The sequence below is a fragment of the Oncorhynchus gorbuscha genome, linkage group LG10, assembly GCF_021184085.1.
Source record: "Oncorhynchus gorbuscha isolate QuinsamMale2020 ecotype Even-year linkage group LG10, OgorEven_v1.0, whole genome shotgun sequence".
Lineage (NCBI taxonomy): Eukaryota > Metazoa > Chordata > Actinopteri > Salmoniformes > Salmonidae > Oncorhynchus > Oncorhynchus gorbuscha.
Window position 1 is genome coordinate 27,709,886 of NC_060182.1, and position 21,077 is coordinate 27,730,962.

The following is a 21,077-nucleotide window of genomic DNA, read 5'->3' on the forward strand; positions in this document are numbered from 1 at the left end:
GAGGAGACTTATCCAAAACAAGTGGTTAGTACTGTGCCGCAGTTTGTGTCAACCCCGTAGGAAAACAATTATATAGAACGGGCGTATTGGCATAAATAAAACATTGATCAGGGTGATGGCATCATGCAGACCGAACGCCTACCTTGTCTTTTTTCTAATGGAGAGAAGTAGCATGAGGGGGAAAGGGTGAAAGGAGAAAGCAAAGAGGAGAATTAGAACTAAAAGAGGGGTCATCAAAAATTGGTGGTCTGAAAAATGTGCAAACACAATGGGAAGTGTGTGTGTGTGTGTGTGTTTGTGTGTGTCGTCTCGGAGAGGTTTTCAATTTCAATACTGATCAGACTAGGAGGCGAGGGAAACGGGGAAATAAATGTAAAAGAAAAACCAGGCAGGGAAGTTGACAATGTTGCTGTGGGCTTTCTAGTGCTCGCCTGGGTGCTCTCGTACCTTCTCTTTGGCCTTGCTGGGGCTTGCGCTCTTGTTGTTGGTGATGGCTGCCGTGGCCTCCTTCTCCACCACACCCACAAAGCGCTGCTCAGACTGGGTATGGAAGGACACTGTGCCTTTAGGCAGCTTCTTGATGCGCACAGCGTGGTTCCTCTGGGCAGACAGCATGTCCTGCACAGGAGAGTGGTGGGAGAAAACACCCCTTTCAATTAGTGATGGTGTTCGTTAAAGCTCTCATTGAGATTGTCTGGATTATATTGTGGAGGTAGCCAGAGACCAAAATATATTTTGAACAATGTGCCTAGGAAATTTGAATGTGTTCAAAGAGTGAGAATTGTTAATATTTAAAACAATTGACTGCATGTTCATTCCTAAAGCAAGACTTCCCTACTAAAGTAACACCCTTGGAAGAGCAGAATTCTGTGTTTTTCACAACAAAAAAGATCAAACGCATAGAAGAAATATCTTGCTGCGTTTTGTAAATACAGATCTAAAATGCTTCTTATTGTAATTTCTGCTCGACAGACTTAAGCGTAAATCACAGACACTAGGAAACGATAGTCCGGCAACCCATTGTGACATAGATGCATGGCTACAAGACCACCAGCCACGGGGACATAGAGCCCGAATGCACAATTCCCAACCAAAGCGCCGCAACCTCTATTCATTGGAATGTGTTGGCAGTTGCAGCGCTGCGTTGAGAATTCGAAAAGCATGAATGCCAACGGTCCAAAATTCTAAAAACACTACATGTACACGTTTGGTACTCTGACAGACCCTTCCGTTTGTGCTTTAGTTGCACTTCTCCACTTGGATGAGAATTCAAAAATGGGCATTATATCAGAAGACTTACTCATGTGTAATTACTTTTCTCCTGTACTTTCCTCATTGTAGCCTACTTGTCTCTGGTAAAATGCAACATTAACTTCTACCAAAACATTAGAAAGAATGTAGCCAGCTACATTTCCTATGATCAACAGACATGCATCGTAAAATAAAAGACTTAGCTTATTCATTGTCAGTTACATTTACTTGTTTGACTGCTAGCCAAATAGCGCTGCACTTCTGTTGTCATCTGATGAAAATTAAGCTTTTTCTGCCAAATGTGTTGCACAAATTTTCTGTGAAGGAAAACTATAGTTACAAGTCCCTGATCACTATTGAAGAGAAGAAAAATATTTAAAAAATCCACTACTTTCAAATATAAAAACAAAAGTGAAATGATCTAAAATGCAGATTTTTTTGTATGGTCTCCATTTCGAAAATGTAGATTTCGGAACGCTAACACAACCCCTGAAGATGGACAGAAAGAGGGCAGGCGAGAGTAAAGGAATTAAAAGACAACATTTTTATGTTGAAAAACGGACCATGGATTTTTTCCCTGGACTCACGGGCACAACGGTGAACTCGACTTCGTCAGAGATGTGCAGCTGGCTTTCCTCCAGGACCTCGCTAAAGTGAAAGAACATCCTGGCATCCCGGTCCACACACTTGATGAAGCCAAAGCCGTCGCGCATGGCAGCGATCACACCCTATAGGACAGAGAGGAGAGGGAGAGCCGTTACCACAGCAGAGATGCTGTAGACTCTATAATATTTAAAGGACAGTGCACTGCAGATACAATGTTGAAAAGTTCCAATCCAGGTTTCTGCTCATGCATTTTGTAGGATTTACACATCAGTATGGAATATGGACCAACATCAGATAATTTAACTAGGTTGCCATATTCAATTAAAACCCCACAAACAAGCTTCCTCAAATGAACTAGAGGGCGTACCATGGATCTCCTCAGGGTCCTTACCATCTCACGGGACTCCTTGGTGAAGTGGAAGGTATCAGGCAGGATGTCGATGTTGGTGGCCCGCTCCAGCTTGTCCCTACGGTCCGTGGAAATGTTGAACTGCACATGGTCGCCTTCCAGCAGGGTCACTTTGGACTTGGTGTCCTTCTCACCAAACAGGAGCTCCTTGTCTGTGTAACTGATCCTGGCACAGATGCGGCCTGGTAGTGGATCATTCTGAAATGGGGAGGAACAATTTTAAAAGATTTATAATTTATCAAAATAATCTATATGATTTCAGTAAATACCAAACACTCAGGTTACTTATGAGCATAGAGGCATGGTTTAAGTTTCTGACCTGGTTCTTGGTTGGAACTTTAGGGATGACCTTGATAACAGTGCCTTCAAACTGCTCGATGCTGATGTCCTCAAATATGACTGTCCCCTGGGCGAGCAGCCTCACGTCAGTAGCCACCTCTTTCCCCTAAATGAGAGAAAACAAGATGCTTTAGTTACTTCAATGTTGCTTTCCCTCCTCTATTAGGATATTATTTTGCATCTTTACAGGCTTATGGCATCAATATGTGTAGAGAACATATACATGAGCAGGAATAATTTCTGTTGAATGGCTTTTCCTATTGAGACACATTGACTGCCATTAAACCTAAGCCTGCTTTGACATATCCCCAACATCTTAAGAACAACAACTTGATTCCAATGATTCAATACTGGCCTAATATTCTATACTTTGCCAGAACGGTTCCATGTGATGCCACCTACGTTTCTCTCTTTGATGGTGAACTCCACGTCGTCGCCGGCCTGCAGGGCCTCCAGGTCGCCCTTGAACTCGCTGTAGTGGAAGAAGATCTCCTTCACCACATCAGCCCTCTCAATGAACCCAAAGGCCTCCTGCCAGACACAACACAAGGGGTTATAGAGCATAATCAGGCACGTAGACTACACTAGCGGTTCTGGGGGGGGGGGGGGGTAGTAGTATGAAATGTAGAGTATGAAATCATTTTTACATAACATTTTTGCTATCGTTCTTTTTTTACATCCGGTATTAGACAGTGGCAATGCGGAACACTAATTTAACCCAACAGTATCGTACCACATGCATCTGCAAGTTTTTTTCTATTCAGAAGTTGTAAGAAATTCCACACAAATATTATAGTTCAAGCACAAAGGAAATATAGAGGTGTGTAAAATTGTTAATATGTTGTATTTGTATCAAATGCATTACAGAAGTGTAACGTTAGATCAGCTTATCTTAACCTGGCCGTTTGTTACTTTGTGGTAGTATGAAAAAGGATCAAATATATGATCAACAAACTCATGGTGCTGAGTGGTTTTACTTAAACCACACTCCGTAAATGAATTGTAACGTAAAACGGTTAGACATAAAAGGGTAGTTACCTAGCAAGTCAGTTATTTTAAGTAAATTAATTAATAAGCGTGGTCCCCATCGCTTTTGCTTTTTAGTTTTCACCAAAATGAAGAGAAAGGACATCATGTCCTTCTTCCAAAGAAAATACAAGGCCGACAGTGAGACAGATGGTTCAGGTGTGGAGAGAGCAGAGAGCCTGCAGAGAGAGAGCAGGAAGACTTATCCATTGGAGAGAGACTGAGAGTGAAGGCATAGAGCAGGAAAGTGAGACAGATGGAGAGACTGAGGCTGAGGTATAGGCTGAGAGTGAGACACCAACAGAGGAGCCTCCTGCATCCACAAGCAGTGGACCATCAGGTTTGTGATGTTGAATAAATCTGTGGTTACTTGTATAAAGCAGTGCAATTAGTCAATTTATATGGTGTATAGTAATGAGTCGATTTGTTATTGAAATGAATTCTTATTTAACATGCTATTGGGCTTGTGATATAGATATCAGATGGATTTCAGAAGTTGCCTGATGTCAATGGTACATCTAAAATTACCCAAATAGATATTTTTTATTATATATATTTTTCTTTGGCAGACATCAGCAAATCCCAGGAGGAACCACTGGCGCAGCCAATGATGAACATATACCCAAGAACTCTGATGGGGACGGGAGGAGGAGCTTCAAGGCGACCTGGCACCATATCCCCCCCTGGCTTGAATAAAAAAATATTTTTACAAATCAGACTGTTCGGTTACGCCTGCAGGCATTTTAGCCCCGCTAATTCACAATTGGGTTTAACAACTTGAAGAAGGCAACTTACAAAGAGGGGGGATTTGCAATTCATGCAAGGTCTGAGCGGCACAAACAAGCAATGATTACATGGAGAGACTATTAGAAAGCTGTAAAAAGTAATGCAACACTGGTAAATGCCCTAAACAAGGAACACAACAAACAGCTTCAAGAAAATAGGGACTAAAACAATAGAAGTACTACTAATTACAGCCACACAAAAACATTGCAAAGAGGACACAATGAGTCTGCAGAGTCAGATAATAAAGGGAACTCCATGGCAATCCTAGAAACAATAGCTAAGCATGACAACTGTGAAAAAAAGGTTGACTTCCATTCATAATGCAAAATATACAAGCAAAGAGATTCAGAATGAGGTTCTGAGTTGTTTGGCAGACATGGTTCGAACAAAAATGATAGAAGAAGTGAAAGACAGTGAGGTCTTCAGCATAATGGCCGATGAAACAAAAGATGTTAAAAAAAGTAACTGATATCTCTAGTACTCAGGTACTATTTCAGAGGAGCTGTCCATGAGAGCTTTCTCCACTTTGAATGGGCTGATCGACTAGATGCAGCAGGGCTTACTGACAAAAATCATACACATATTAGAAAGTCATGGTCTTGAATACAAAAACAACCTAGTAGGCCAAGCATATGACGGTGCTTCCTTTATGAATGGTACGCATTCAGGCGTCCAGGCACACATTAAAGAACAAGCAAAGCCTTTTACATCCACTGCAGTGCACACTGTCTAAACTTAGTTTTAGTGGATACAGTCAAAGCCGTCCCTGAGGTCGGACAGTTCTTCTCCTTACTAGAAAGACTTTACATCTGGGTCATATGTGCATCAAAAATGGCTTAGCATACAAAAAGAGATGTACCCAGGTGCACCTACAGAGCTTCAGAGACTAAGTGACACTCGCTGGGCATCTCGATATATGGCTTTACATACTATTATTGTTAGATTACCTGCGATTAAGCGAGTCTTGCAAGACATAGTCCAAGAACACAATGGTGACAGATCTGTTGAGGCACGAGGTCTGCTTGCACAGATAGATTTACAATTCATTATGTGCCTTGTTACACTCCATAAAGTGTTTGGAGAAGCAAAATGTATATCAGATATGCTACAGTCTTCATCACTTGACCTGTCAAAGGCTGTTGATTTAGTTGAAGCCTTAGTTCAAACTCTGAATGACTACAGGAATGAGTAATCTTTTGATGACCTGTGTTGAACACAGCTGAGCAACGTGATACTGCAATACACCCCCTGCAAAACGACAAAAAAGGTAAGCTCAATTTAATGGAGACTGTGTACTCAGTACAGTGGGTCAGAGGTCAGATTCAGAACAAGAAAAGGGCAGTTTTTATACAACCCTTTTATACCCTGTTTTAGATCATATGCTCAATGAGCTTAACAGAAGGTTTCCTATCAAAAACTGTGACATAATGAATGACATCCAAACCCTACAAGTGATGTGTTTCTCAAAGAGAAGTCCCTGTTTCCATTTGCTAGAATGTATGAATCAAATATTGAGGACTTGGGGCATGAACTACATAAGTTCAGAAGAATTTTAGAAAGGAAAATACAGAGTGGCATGCAGAGACCCTCCAGTGTAGTAGAGCTAGCATTATTCAATGAGCCTTATAAAGAGGTTTTCTTTGAGCTCTTTAAACTGTGCAAGAGAGCTGTTTCAAACCCTGTTAGTACTGCTTCTGAGTTTTTCTGCATTAAAGCTGGTGAAAACTTCTCAGGTCCACAATGTCAGATTAAGCAATTTAGGTGTAGAGTCAAGGAGGGCAAAGGCCTTGAGTCTAGATGAATTTGCTGATCTTTTTTGCAAAAAAAACACAAAAACCGGAGAATGCAGTTGATGTGACCTGATACTGAATATGTAATGCAAATGAAAATTATAATGGAGATGCAAATAAATTGTTTAATGATTATGAACATGGTCTTTTGCCTGCTAATGCAGTGAAGAAAACGATATGACAACAATAACATCTAATGTAACTGGCCTCTCTAACAGTACAACTGGCCCCAGCTTGGCCCTCCCAGTTGAAATGGTCTAGAACCACCACTGGTAGACTAGCCAATGTCCAGCCAGGGATCCACAACAGTGTAGTGTGGCTTTACCTTGGTGGCACAGACAACCCCCTGGCACCTCATCTGTTTCTTCTTAACCAGGACAATGTTGTGTGCACTGACTGCACCGGTGCTGAAACACACATAAGATGATAGGCATGAGGAAAGGGCTAAGGTATTGTGCAAAAGGGCTAAGGTATTGTGCAATCAAACATTGTAAAAATTGTGAAACGCAAGATAATTTGTTTGGGAAACAATAAGACAATTAAAGAAAAAAAAAAAACTTACTGCTTGTTGGTTTCCATGTAGAAGCTGACTTTGTCTCCCGTGTCCAGGTGCATGTTGCCCTCTATGTCGTCTGGGGTGTAGGTCAAGTAAAACACCTCCTGCGTGGGAAGGAATCCATACTTTACATTACATTGACTACCAGCCTTGACATGACAAGTATCTTTCTTTAGGCCATTTGACAGTCTTACCCCATTTCTCTCATAGCACACACTGCCAGTGGGCACCTGCCCTGGAGCAGACTTGCCATCCAGGTGAGTAGGAATCGCTGAGACGACCTAACGGACAGAAAGAACCACATGGGGAGGAGATGGTTAAGAATGGCATTTGGTGAGTCAGACAAACACAATTACCTAACTACAATCATTGTAATTAATTAGATTGCATACATTAAAATAATCAGGTAAGTGAAAAGACACATTTTATTTTTATTTTTGGTTGATTTTCAAAAGTATATCAAGAAAGCAAAGGGCTACATACTGTAGATACTACTGCATGAGATGTGAAAAGCTTGAGAAGCCAAATTGAAGAGAAGGCAAATAGAAAAGACTTTAATGGATATCAAAATATTACATCCAATCAAGCTTATTCAATTGAATGACTTTCTGGATAAAGATTTATGCTATGTACAATTCTATATTTTCTATTTTGTTTAAACATCAAATCCCACCTCCACCCCTGAACACCACACAAATTGTATTTCAAGGAAAGTTAAGCCCATTGTAAATCGCCATGGAAACAGATGGTATTCCTAGTGTTTCAGACAAACGGAGATACTAACAATAACATAAATAATGGAAAGAAAAATGTGGATTTAGAATTAGATTCAAATCCTTGGGGAAAAAGGTTTAGTATAAAGAATGTACGCATCTATGAAACTATTAATGAACAAAAATGAACAAAGATTTACAATGAGCTTGAACATAAACCCAACTGACAAACACCAACATTGAGGTGACACGGACAAGAACAGAACCAAAAGTAAAATGGTGTTCCTTAACTGGATGAATATAACCATGCAGCACAGTAAATGGAGAGGCGTGCGAGTCTGGCCCCACCTGGCCCGAGATGCGCTCCTCTGGAAGCACCTCTGGTTTGATCTTAAGCAGCTTCACTGCTATGGGCTTGCCAGTACGCCTGTCTGAGGAAACTTCAAACTCCACATCATCTGGAGAGGCAGAGAGAGATGTAAGAAAAACGGGTTTTGAGAAAATGTGTGCGCCACACCAAATACTGACCGGACAGTATTTGTGAAGAGACTGAGGCAGAAATCAATTGTCACCACTCAGCTCCCAGGATATCTTAGGGGGATTTTTTTAAATTTCTGACCAGATAAACATTAAGGAGCAGTTTCCCAAACACAGATTAAGTATAGTCCTTTACTAAAAAACAAACTCAAAAGGAGAATTTAAATTAAATGCTTTAGTCCAGGATTAGGCTTAATCTGTGTCTGAGGAAACCACCCCTAAAAGTTGTGTTGTTTAGTAGAAGGCTGGTGGATGAGACTAGACCAGTAAATGACTAGAAGAAGCCCTGGCCTCTCACCTCCTATCTTGAGCTCCTGCAGGTTGCCGTTGTACTGGGAGCAGTGAAAGAATAGGCGCGCCTGCCGCTCCGAGCACTGGATGAACCCGTAGGAGGTGAGCAGCTTCTCCACCACGCCAGTCTCCCTGATGCCCACCGCTGTGCCATTGGCAAACGCAGTGTGCCCATTGTGGAGCATGCCAGGGTCAAAACTCATCTAAACAGAACAAGAACGGAGAATGTTACTCATTGAACAAATCAAAAAGGTCAGTCAAAACACAGCTCTTTGTGATTGAGAGCGGATGTGAGTTTATGAGTGGGATTGTGTAAATGTATGATAGAACAATTAATTGACAAATTAAACTCCCACATACACAGAATGGACCTATTTTACTCAAACATGGATTTAGTGAACACACATCTACAAAGACCAATCCCTACCCAAAATGTGCTTCCCGACAGGTGGTTGAACCAAAGTTTGGAGAGACTAACCCAAAGAGCTTTCTGGTGTTACCTGACACTTTCCCCATCTTGTGAATTCCAGGGGAAGCACATTTGGCCAACCCCAGATTGGTCTGAATCGACATGAAAACTATTCACTATAGGCTTGGGAGGTATACTGTATATACCCTATACCGCAGTATTTGGAAAAAGCTACAGGATGGTTTTCAATACTGTTTCAATTTTTTAAAATGTTATATAAAACATTTGAATATTTGTAGTTACTTAAGTAAATACCTGCAGTACACTTGTGCAATACGTTAGGAGATAAAAGAACATTGCGTTCTTCATTTCACCAGTCACATTATGTCTCTTATGGTTGTCCCCAGTCATGCCGTTTGTTTACAAGCCCACGACGAGAGACCAGCGCCTATAGTCACTCACTGTCGTGCTGCATGCGCCAGGTGATCCACTTACATATTGAAATTCACAACTAAAGATAGATATCTTATAACTTGTCTAAAATGTGCTAAATGCTCTGCAGTTGTGCATTTGGTTTGCTAATTTAGGTCAGAAACTGTACAAAATGTTTGCAACGCTCTCGTTAGCATTCTCTATGGGGATTCTTTAGTACTTGTAACCAGAAGTGGCATTTGATTTTTTTTTTTAATAAAGCCCCTTGCGGTAACACCATATATGCCAGGATGGCACAGGCACGGTATGAAGGTATGGAAAGCTGGATACCATCCAACCCTAATTCACTACAAATAAAGGCCACACGGTAGTCATTTCTAGTTGGCTCAAGAGAAGCATGCACTTCTATTCACTCCATTTTTTACAATCACAACTGAATCCACAAGCACCCCTAAATTGACAAAGTTAGGAACATTATATGTGCAAAATCAGTTGGTTATAGAAACCATTGCCTTCTTCCATTGACTTGCACATTAAGTCAAGATGAACTGGGATGCTACAATATGACTTCAAAGCACAGCAAGAATCAGTCATCAAGAGCCACTGCAAAACAATCAAACTGTGCGGTTAGCAAACGTCACCAAAGGAGAACACAGGAGCAGACAGGGCTGTCCATCACTGTGGGTGCAACCGATGCGATGCCCACACAACATGCCCACTTACTGATCTCCGATACAGGGGTGTCCGCTTGTGTTTTTTGTGGGAAACCGAGAACGAGCGGGGGATAGCCACCACAGAGGTGGCAGAGGCAGTATTACGTGCCAAAGGGGGTTCAGAGTGCACTCTCTCCATATCCGACAGTGGGGTCAGGACTGGGTCACACTGGTTGGATGGGGAGGGAGTCAAAAGATTTGGGAATTCAGAGATACTTGGAGCTGTGGTTTTAACCATGAGCTCAGATTTCATTCCATTACACCTCAGTGTTCTAGTTCTAAGTTATATTCTTAAGCTTTCTTTAACTGTAAAAGTGAGAGGCAAATAAAAACACTGATCAATACTGAATTCCATAAGAGAAACCCATAAAACATGTAGTAATTATCAGAGATCTAGCATCCCCATCAAACTAAAATAATACGAAAGCACTTGCCATTCAGTATATTTGAAGGAATGGACAGATGGAACAAAAAGGTAGAGGAAGGAGGTCATTTAACATTGTAATTGCTGAAGTGGAAGGAAACTCGTGAAATGATATATCATTATTATTGCCTGAAATAAAGTGCAACTGTCCAGTTAATCTCACTTTTTAAGGTTAATATTCTGCCCAAATAATGTTGTTGACTCATCCAAAACCCGTGGCCAAAGTATTATTTGTCGAAAAAAAAACACATCCTCAAATGTGTATCTCAAACAGACAGTTTAAAAGATGCTTGCCATTTCCTCAGAACGTCATTATTTTATTACTGCTGCTCTTTAATTATTTGAATTTACTTATCTATTTTTTTACTTAGCCAACAATGCAGTTAAGAAAAAAATGGGTTAAGGGCTTGTAAGTAAGCAATTCACTGTGATTTTATTTGTTGGCTCATTGGCTGAGCTGGCTAATCAGCGGTCTACTTGCATTAATATTTTTTATGACTGGTTAGACAGAAGTGAATCTACACAGTAAGGTAATAGTTGGTTACATGAACAGTTCATGAGCAGCCTCGTCACCTTAGGGGGCTTTCACACCAAATGGGTTTGGTGTAGTCTTTCCCGAACTCTGGTGCGCTTACCCACTTAGTTCAGTTCGCCTGGTGTGAACACCATCCACACTTGGGGGCGCAAAAAAACAACGCACTGTGGTTCCCTCAAAAAGCGATGACAATTGGGACACAAAAGTGATGCTTCATGATAATCATAGATGGATTTAACAGAAGCATTTTGTGCAGTAAACAAAGGACTTGCATGGACATGTGGTTTTGTTCAATAATTAATGTTTAACTAAATTTCAAAAACAACCGGACAAAAAAAATAAAAAATACAAATGTAACAAATAATCGAACTGATTCTAACTACAGCTCAAAAATGTTTGTAAAAACACCCTTCCTAGCAAAGCATCAATGCTAACAGAGTTGAACTTACTAGTAGTTAGTGATCCGGCCTCAATGTTTTGATTTGCTGTTTTGATACCTAAGATTTCAGATTAAGCAACCTTGTTTCCACGCAGTTCCAAATCAACTCGTCTTACAAACCAACCTCTCTTGGTTATAAATTTGCTTAATTTCAGTCTAGTATTACTTGAGGAAGAATTCCAAACAGATTTTGTCCCAAGTCTCATCAAATGTCTTCTGTACTGTCTTCACTACACAGAAGTTACTGATCAAACAGTTTGTTTATATTGTCTACATAAAATGGCAATTACAAACAACACTAACCATATCCCACACCTTTAATCTAAGGGGACATGGGGCATGTCACAAAGCATTTACAGCCTCAGTTACATAAATTGTGGTGGGTAAAACAGAATTTGAAACAAACCCAAATTCCCAGTAACCTTTAGACCACCCTGTACTTGCTACACTGCACCTGAGCAAAAGATAGTCTCGGAGTCCAGAGGAATGGAAAGGTTAAGCCAGTCAGAGCAGAGAGGCAGGACAAGGTGGGTGAATGGGTGTTCGATGGGGGGAGAAGACGGAGGGAGGAAGTGATGGGGATGATGGAACTTACGGATCGGCCGTACGGTGACAGGCTGAGTCCGACGGGGGAGGTGCTGCTCAGGTCAGCGCTAACGAACGCGGCAGGCGGCGAAGCGGGCAAGGTAAACTCGACAAAGCCTTTCCAGGGGCTGCACATATTTTTCCATAAACTTGAGTCAAACTCCACCCCTTTGTTGTACTTGATTACTGGTTTGCTTGAAAGCCTTGCTTTTTCTAGTTATTTTTCCTCTTTTTTAAAAACCACCCAGTAGATGTCTGCAAGGGTGAAAAGGGGGAAAAAATGTTTTAAAGGAGGCAAAAAGGTCAGCCAGTGAGCAAAGTGTCAATCATGGGACAGGGTCTGTGGGTGTGAGGAGACAAAGGAACATAAGGCTAGATGGGACCAGGTAGAGGGGTAGGATAAAGAGGCAGAGGAAAGCCTGCTAAAAACAACTTCCAAAATTAAGTACGCCTATGGCTACAAAAGAAAAAAGGAACTACTTCACAACTGCGCTAAATCTCTCTGCGAGAGTTGGTGCAATTAATCTGGCTTGTTACCAAGTGACCAAAAGCAAGTTACAGAATAATACCATCTTCGTTAAAATTATACAAGAGCAGCATATTGTTTTGTCAAGAAGAATTTCTGGGACATTTAGTGGATAATTTGTTTTCATAGTCAAATAAATATCTACATTGCTGCCCTATGACAGCCCAGCAGGGAACCAGAGTAGAAATTGGGAGTGTATGTTTTCCCCTTCTTAGATTTAATTTCAAATGACATCTATACCAAATGTAATTTCATACATGCATTTGTGAACTGCTGGAATAGTTTATCAATTGAGTCCTATCAAGATCAGTCCTTGATATGTGTAGATAAGTGAAAGCCTCATGCAGGGTAAAGGATATTTTTCAGTTTGTGTAAATTTCTTTGGAGATGGACAAGATGGCTGGGCATATAGAGGATGCCTTTACAGACCTTGGACACATTCAAACATGCACCATAAAAAATAAACTAAAGAGTTTTTCAAAATCCTACTAAGCGTTGCAATAGAAATTCAGCTGCCCTAACACATTTATGGAATAAGTGTGTAAAAAAAAAGAAAAAAAAAAGACCTACCTTGATTTGGCGTCTTAAAAGGTGTGGTCTTGAACGTTAACGACTGTGCAGATGTTGCAGATCTTCTCTTCAAAACACACACACACACACACACACACACACCCCCCACGTATTTGTTGCAGGTTTCTGGCACAAGTTCTGCATATAAGTTGCATATATAAAAAATAAAAAAGGAGGCAAACGCAGGTACAATAACACTGCTTGAAATCAACAAAATGAACAGAGCACAAGGAGATAGAGAGACAGCTAAAGGGATGAGAAGGAAAAAAACTAGCAGACAGCAGCCCTCTAAGCACCCCGGGGTGAGTCGGTGGTGCGGTGAGGTGAGGAGGGCTGGGAGCAGCGTTGGGACGTGTGCTTTGTCAAAGCTGTTGAGTAGGCACAAACTTCTGGTCTCAGATCAGTTATGTTCTCGGGTTTGCAATTTTGGCAAAGGATAGTTTCTCTTGAGCGTGTTTCGATTGGGCAGCTGTGTATCTTGTCTTTGGTTGTTTCTTCGTTTTGTTTGCTTCTATATTTTCCTTTGAAGTGAGCCTTTCCTTTTATTGAGTTGTTGCGACTTTGTTCATTTTGGGATGTTTCTCTTGAATTTGTTTCTTCGTTGTGATCTGAACTTGAAGAAGCAGTTGCGGATAGTACAAAAAAAAATTCAGTTCCGTTTCACTTCATACTGTTGAGAAAAAGAAATACACTATTAGTTGAAAATAGATCAATGTAGCCTACATATTTCCTACTGATGTGAATAAACAACTATAAAAACTGGGTGAAGCCTGAAACTAAAAATTCTTGCTTGAGAAATTGGTCTTTGTTTCTTTTTTTATTACCATTTTAAAAATTGTACACAAGTCACAGTAATTGTTACCCAGAAATGATTTGATATATAAATAAAAACAGCTGCATTGGACCTTTAATGTTTTTATCTTCACATGAGAAAGTTAAAGCTGCCTGTGTACTTGTGCCCTGGGTCATTTCCTTTTCATGTGAATTAAACTCCAGATTCTTTGCACCCAGGCTAACAGGCCTAAAGATAGACCATCTTCAGCTGCCCGACTAAGTGCAAGTCCTGTGGATAAACAAGTCCCTGTGCATATCTTTGATCATATTGATATTTAGGGCACAGTTTCTGACCAGGGAGGTGTGTGTAATCATGTTAACTATGTAATGATCCTAACATTCAAGCTAACTGTATACACAGTAACAAGAAGTAGGGACACACCAAGTTTGGCTTTTGGGACAACCCCCATGGCTGGGCATTGCTGGCATTATTGACCTCAATGCAATTGGCTGAACAGGGCCACGTGAAAACTAATCTGACATGGCAATGTCGCAATGTGGTGGCATCCCACCTGGTTTCCAGAGTGTTCAAAAATAATGTTGTGAAAGGGGTCAAATTTCATTCCAAGGAGTGGATAGGTCTTACTTGGCAATCAGGCTAGAGTTGTTTATTGACAGCAGTGCTCAGTTGAACCTCTTTGAAGTCAAAGTTTCAGTGAAATTATGCAATCTATGGCTTAAGGCGTTCGCACCCTTACCAGCCAAAACTCTTCGGAAGACTTTGTGCAAACATAATTTTAGTTCATTTTGAACTTTAGTAGGAGTTTTAGTAAGAGGTTTCTCAGCTGTTCAGACACGCACATAAAAAAAGTCTACGCCCCTTTGTTGGTGATTGGTGGACTGTAGGGATTTTTCAATTAAGTCTTGAAATTCAGAGAGAATACTTGTTTTCTTGCACATTTTTTCATTGAGAAATACCAATCTGAAGCAAGCGGGTGCCTTTTGTTTATCTACATATCTACGTTTATCTACTGGGTAGTTTGAGCCCTGAATGCTGATTGGCTGACAGCTGTGGTATATCAGACCATATCCCATGCTTATGGAAATATATAACTGCTCTAATTACGTGCACAACCAGTTTATAATAGCAATAAGGCACCTCAGGGGTTTGTGGTATATGGCCAAAAATACAAGGCGAAAGGCTGTATCCGGGCACACCACGCTGTGTCGTGAAAACCTAAGGATGTACTCAAATCTAACTGCCTGTAGCAAGGATATGCATATACCATTTGAAAGGAAACACTTTGAAGTTTGTGAAAATGTAAAAGTAATGTAGGAAAATAACACATTAGATCTGGTAAAAGATCATATGCGTTTTTTTGTTCCATCATCTTTGAAAATGCAAGAGAAAAGGCCAATATATGACTTAGGAATCTAGGCACAATTTAGTATTGGCCACTAGATGGCAGCAGTGTATGTGCAAAGTTTTAGACTGATCCAATGAACCATTGAATTTCTGTTCAAAATGTATCAAGACTGCCCAAATGTGACTAATTGGTATATTAATAGATTTAAATTCATAACTGTGCACTCTCAAACAATAGCATGGTGTTGTTTCACTGTAATAGCTACTGTAAATTGGACAGTGCAGTTATATTGGCAGAAAGTTTAAATTGTAAATCTCAGATATGTCTATGTCCAGGGAAATGTTATTCATACTTAAAACATCATGATGGTCACATTAGTGCACGTTAGCTCAACCGTCCTGCGGGACGGACACACACCAATACTGTGGAGGTTAAGAACAGCCTTGGTATATTGGCCATATACCGCACACTCCTGGCCCTATTGCTTAATCATAATGCCTTGCCATTCAGATGCCAATTGACATCTGCATTAACATGTGGCTTGATAACACTCATCACCCTTGGTAATATGGTCACGTTGATTGAAAGGAGTGGAAGAAACGCATGTTCACTCCGACAACAATCCTTACTGAAACCATTGAAGGGGTACCTCAGCACCATGCCTGGGGCCAAAAGGCTCCTGAACAGCTTCCAAGCCACAAGACCGGTGAACAGTTAATCAAATGGCTACCCTATTTGCATTTACCCCCTTTTTATTTGAACAGACTCTTGCACCGGTTCCATGTACATTCACTGACTCTACCCCAACACACATACATACTGATGACACACACACTGCTACTCTGTTTATTATCTATCCTGATTGCCTAGTCACTAAGGAATTTAATGACTAGCCACCGAAAATACATTTGACCACTCATGCTTACCAAGCTTTAGGTTAATTTTCATACATTTTGTGGAATCAAATTGGCGTGTGTATTTTCATTAGTTGTGATAAATAAAAGGCATGACATGCGCACAGCATACAGAGCCTAGTTTGAGGAGCTGAATAACCTATCACCTGTCAGACAGAGTGAGAGTTGCTCCTCAAAGCCTATAGGGTACTGGAGTGAAACTTGCTTTTGAAAGTCCAGTCATTGCGCAACAAATGACAATTCCAAATGCAGTCGCGTGTAAACTTTGCTGGCCACGAATAAAAAGGAGCATTTTTTTTTATCTCAACTCGTAAAGCACGCCTCCCATTCGGATGCATAGGCTATAGCCTGCCTACCGTTGACTATCAGCACGCCTCCCATTCGGATGCATAGGCTATAGCCTACAGGGCGCCAGTGGCGAATTTGCCAATCTTGGTGTTCTCTGGCAAATGCCAAACGTCCTGCACGGTGGGGGATGTAAACACAACCCCCACCTGTGGACGTCAGGCCCTCATACCACCCCCATGGAGCCTGTTTCTGACCGTTTGAACAGACACATGCACATTTGTGGCCTGCTGGAGGACATTTTGCAGGGCTCTGGCAGTACTCCTCCTTGCACGAAGGTGGAGGTAGCGATCCTGCTGCTGGGTTGTTGCCCACCTACGGCCTCATCCACGTCTCCTGATGTACCGGCCTGTCTCCTGGTAGCGCATCCATACTCTGGACACTACGCTGACAGACACAGCAAACCTTCTTGCCACAGCTCGCATTGATATGCCATCCTGGATGAGCTGCACTACCTGAGCCACTTGTGTGAGTTGTAGACTCCGTCTCATGCGACCACTAGAGTGAAAGCACCGCCAGCATTCAAAAGTGACCAAAACATCAACCAGGAAGCATAGGAACTGAGAAGTGGTCTGTGGTCACCACCTGCAGAACCACTCCTTTATTGGGGGTGTCTTGGTAATTGCCTATAATTTCCACCTGTTGTCTATTCCATTTACACAACAGCATGTGAAATGTATTGTCAATCAGTGTTGCTTCCTAAGTGGTCAGTTTGATTTTACAGAAGTGTGATTGACTTGGAGTTACATTGTGTTGTTTAAGTGTTCCCTTTATTTTTTTGAGCAGTGTATATATATATATATATATATTTTTAATCAGCACCCCAAAATACAGATTTCCAATTGTTATGAAAACTTGAAATCGGCCCTAATTAAATTGCCCATTCTGATTAAATCTGTCGACCTCTAGTTTGAAAGCATTTATTCCGAAGATCCCACTCTGTCAATATAGTGGATAGTGAGGCTATTAAGGCTCTGACGTGCGACTAGACCACATATCGGTAGTAGCACCAAAATACGTCAAATCTGTCTTGAGCTGTTCCTCAACTTTGTCCCTACATTCGGCAAGGAGTTTAGGCAGTGCGATGTGAGAGAAATGTGTGGCCAGGGAGCACGTACCTGGGGTCAATTGATAAGTCCCGTGAATCCTTCCTTATCGACTGTGCTAATTGGTAGCATGTCCTTAGCAATGCATAATAGCATGTGTGATGTATTTGTGTCTTTTCGATGTTTGCTCGTAAGGCATAAACCCGGTCAGTCAGTGTTGACTGCGTCGGGCGAACATCCCTAGATTGGTTGGTGCTTTATCAATACCGTGGCGCAAACTCTAACTTTCTGCATGTTCCAAAGAGTGATTTTGCTTCAGATGGTGAAAAAGGTTTGTCGTATTACCAGACTTGGTAGCCACCAGTCTATGGCACAATTTTCACCGAACATTGCTCTGCTCTTTGTCAGACTTCAAAAAGCCAAACCACTTCCAAATAACTAATAATAATTATCAATAATTTCTTTGTTGGAAGCCGTTCCTTCTCCATGGCTATCACAGACACGGTTTCGCCTACATCACTAATTGTGTGTGGTTAATAGTGGGTACTTCATCACTCGAGGTGCTAAGTGGTTTTTAGTGGGCGTATACCTATCTACATGCATATTGTCACTTCTCCGCACGTTCCTATAGGTCCACAGACGATGCAATTGCCATCACTGCCCTATCCCATCTGGAAAAAAGGGATACCCATGTTCATTGACTATAGCTCAGCATTCAACACCATAGTACCCTCAAAGCTCATAATTAAGCCCAGGGCCCTGGGTCTGAACCCCATCCCGTGAAACTGGGCCATGGACTTCCTGACAGGCCACCCCGAGTTGGTGAAGGTAGGAAACACCACTTCGCTGATCCTCAACACAAGGGCGTGCTCAGCCCCCTCCTGTACTCCCTGCTCACCCATGACTGCCTGGCTACACACAGCTCCAACTCAACCATCAAGTTTGCAGAGAACAACAGTAGTAGGCCCCATTACCAACAATGACATGACAGCCTACAGGGAGGTGGTGAGGGCCCTGGGAGTGTGGTGCCAGGAAAATAACCTCTCGCTCAACAAAACAAAGGAGCTGATCGTGGACTTCAGGAAACAGCAGAGGGAGCACCCCCCTATCGACATTGACAGGACCGCAGTGGAGGTGGAAAACTTCAAGTTCCTCGGCGTACACGTCACTGACCAACTGAAATAGTCCACCCACAGACAGTGTGGTGAATGAGGCTGAAGAAATGTGGCTTGGCACCTAAAACTAAGCATGCACAATATATAAAAAATAAATAGGTAAGCATATCAGAAGAATAGGACGATATTAGCTAAAAATGCCAACATCGGCGCAACGTCTAGTTTAACGGCGATGTGAAAAACTGATGTTAAAGCTGCATACCTATATAACGTAGGTAGATGACGCCACAAAAAAATACCCTAGCCCACAATGTCTGCTGTGTGGATCTATTTTGAAGATTCAAAGGAAGATAAAAGGCCATATGCTACATTTGTTCTGCTATTATTTCCAGAGGGGAGAAAGTGAAATCTTTCAATACCACAAACCTAATTACACATTTGAAAGTGCATCACCCCCAGAAGTTCAACGACTACATAGAACAAAAGCAGGAAAAAACCAAGCGCACACTTCCAACAACTAAACAAGTTCAAGTCGAGCAGTCATTTGAAAGAGTAAGAAAAGATCAGCAAGACAACCCAAAGGCAAAATCCATTAACGCCAAGATAATGGATTTTTGCCCTTGACAAGCAACCGTTTTGTCGTGGATGATGTTGGCTATTGCCGACTGGACGACCACCTTGAGCCCCAGTACACTACCAAGTAGGTACTATTTTTCAGACGTTGCCCTACCGGAGTTACACAGTACTGTTGAAACGCACATCAATGAGCTACTTGCTATGGTCATCACTGCTATTAGCTTCACATCTGACATTTGAATCAGCGATGTCAGCCCCATGAGCATGCCGAGTCTAACAGCACAGTGGGTCGACGAGGATTTCGTACAGAGGAAAGCCATATTGCATGCTCAAGTATGTGCTGGTTCTCATACGGCTGCTGCCATTTCAATGGCATTAGAGAACATGAACACACTCATAGCGCCATTCGAACTACTGATGTATGATGAAATGGTTGAGAATGAAACGACTGAAAAAAATGAACAATACAGCAAGTATGTGAAAAAAATATCCACATAATTTTCTTTCCTCATGATGCCATCTATTTTGTGAAGTGCACCATACCCTCCTGCAGCAAAGCACCCCCACAACATGATGCTGCCTACCCCCGTGCTTCACGGTTGGGATGGTATTTTTCAGCTTACCCTTTTCCTTCAAACATAACAATGGTCATTATGGCCAAACAGTTCTATTTTTGTATCAGACCAGAAGACTTTTCTCCAAAAAGTACGATCTTTGCCCCATGTGCAGTTGTAAATCTTAATCTGGCTTTTTTATGTTGGTTTTGGAGCAGTGGCTTCTTCCTTGCGGAGTGGCCTTTCAGGTTCTATCAATATAGGACTTGTTTTACTGTGGATATAGATACTTTTGTACCCGTTTCCTCCAGCATCTTCACAAGGTCCCTTGCTGTTGTTCTGGGATTGATTTGCACTTTTCACACCAAAGTATGTTCATCTCTAGGAGACAGAATGAGTCTACTTCCTGAGCGATATGACAGCTGCGTGGTCCCATGGTGTTTATACTTGATTACTATTGTTTGTATAGATAAACTTGGTACCTTCAGGTGTTTGGAAATTGCTCTCAAGGATGAACCAGACTTGTGGAGGTCTGCAAAAAAAAAATTCTGACGTCTTGGCTGATTTCTTTTGATTTTTCCATGATGTCAAGCAAAGAGGCACTGAATTTGAAGGTAGTCCGTGAAATACATCCAGAGATACACCTCCAATTGACTCAATGATGTCAATTAGTCCATCAGAAGCTTCTAAAGCCATGACATAATTTTCTGGAATTTTCAAGCTGTTTAAAGGCACAGTCAACTTAGTGTATGTAAACATCTGACCCACTGGAATTGTGATAGTGAATTATAAGTGAAATAATCTGTCTGTAAACAATTGTTGAAAAAATTGTGTGTCATGCACAAACTAGATGTACTAACCGACTTGCCAAAACTATAGTTTGTTAAAACTTCTTGGTGACAGGGGGCAGTATTTTCACATCCAGATGAAATGCATGCCCACATTCAAATCCCCAGAAGATATGCATATTATTAGTTGATTTGGATAGAAAACACTGACATTTCTCAAACTCTGAATCATGTCGGAGTATAACAGAACTTATTTAGCAGGCGAAACCCCAAGGACAAACCATTCAGATCTTTGTTTTCTTTAAGTCACTCTTTTCAATGGGTTTTCATTGGGAATCCAGATTTCTTGCAGTTCCTATCGCTTCCACTGATGTCAACAGTTTTTAGAAATTGGTTGAGATTATTCCTTTGTGTATTGAAGAAGTATGGCCATCTTGAACGAGGGTCACTTGAAGTGTACTGTTAGATAGAGGTGCATGACCAGAAAGCAAAAGCATGCTTCTGTTTGTTTTCTTCCTGTATTGAACACAAATCATCCAGTCTTCAATTTTATCAATTATTTACATTAGGTATTTTTTTAAAGTTGTATCACAAAAGTAGTTTGAAATGTTTTGGCAAAGTTTACAGGTAACTTTTGAGATATTTTGTAGTCACGTTGAGC

At 41.3% G+C, this 21,077-nt stretch overlaps 1 protein-coding gene across 15 annotated transcripts in view; it reads right to left on the reverse strand.

Annotated features, from left to right (window-relative positions):
• LOC124045808 (cold shock domain-containing protein E1-like) overlaps window positions 1–21,077 on the reverse strand; it is a 35,391-nt gene that overhangs the window by 5,743 nt on the left and 8,571 nt on the right. The window contains exons 2-15 of one of the 15 annotated variants that reach the window (XM_046365466.1): window positions 12,938–13,607; window positions 11,852–12,096; window positions 9,869–10,027; window positions 8,312–8,507; window positions 7,825–7,934; window positions 6,958–7,044; window positions 6,770–6,867; window positions 6,533–6,614; window positions 3,008–3,136; window positions 2,586–2,711; window positions 2,225–2,464; window positions 1,815–1,979; window positions 448–618; window positions 143–154 (exon numbers count right to left, since the gene is read on the reverse strand). In XM_046365466.1, coding sequence (XP_046221422.1) covers window positions 143–154; window positions 448–618; window positions 1,815–1,979; window positions 2,225–2,464; window positions 2,586–2,711; window positions 3,008–3,136; window positions 6,533–6,614; window positions 6,770–6,867; window positions 6,958–7,044; window positions 7,825–7,934; window positions 8,312–8,507; window positions 9,869–10,027; window positions 11,852–11,977 — 1,701 coding nt within the window. In that variant the 5' untranslated portion in view covers window positions 11,978–12,096; window positions 12,938–13,607. Of the gene's footprint in view, window positions 1–142; window positions 155–447; window positions 619–1,814; window positions 1,980–2,224; window positions 2,465–2,585; window positions 2,712–3,007; window positions 3,137–6,532; window positions 6,615–6,769; window positions 6,889–6,957; window positions 7,045–7,767; window positions 7,935–8,311; window positions 8,508–9,868; window positions 10,028–11,851; window positions 12,097–12,937; window positions 13,608–15,905; window positions 15,913–21,077 lie in introns of those variants that run through there. The other 14 variants (XM_046365464.1, XM_046365461.1, XM_046365462.1 and 11 more) reach the window with 14 other exon arrangements.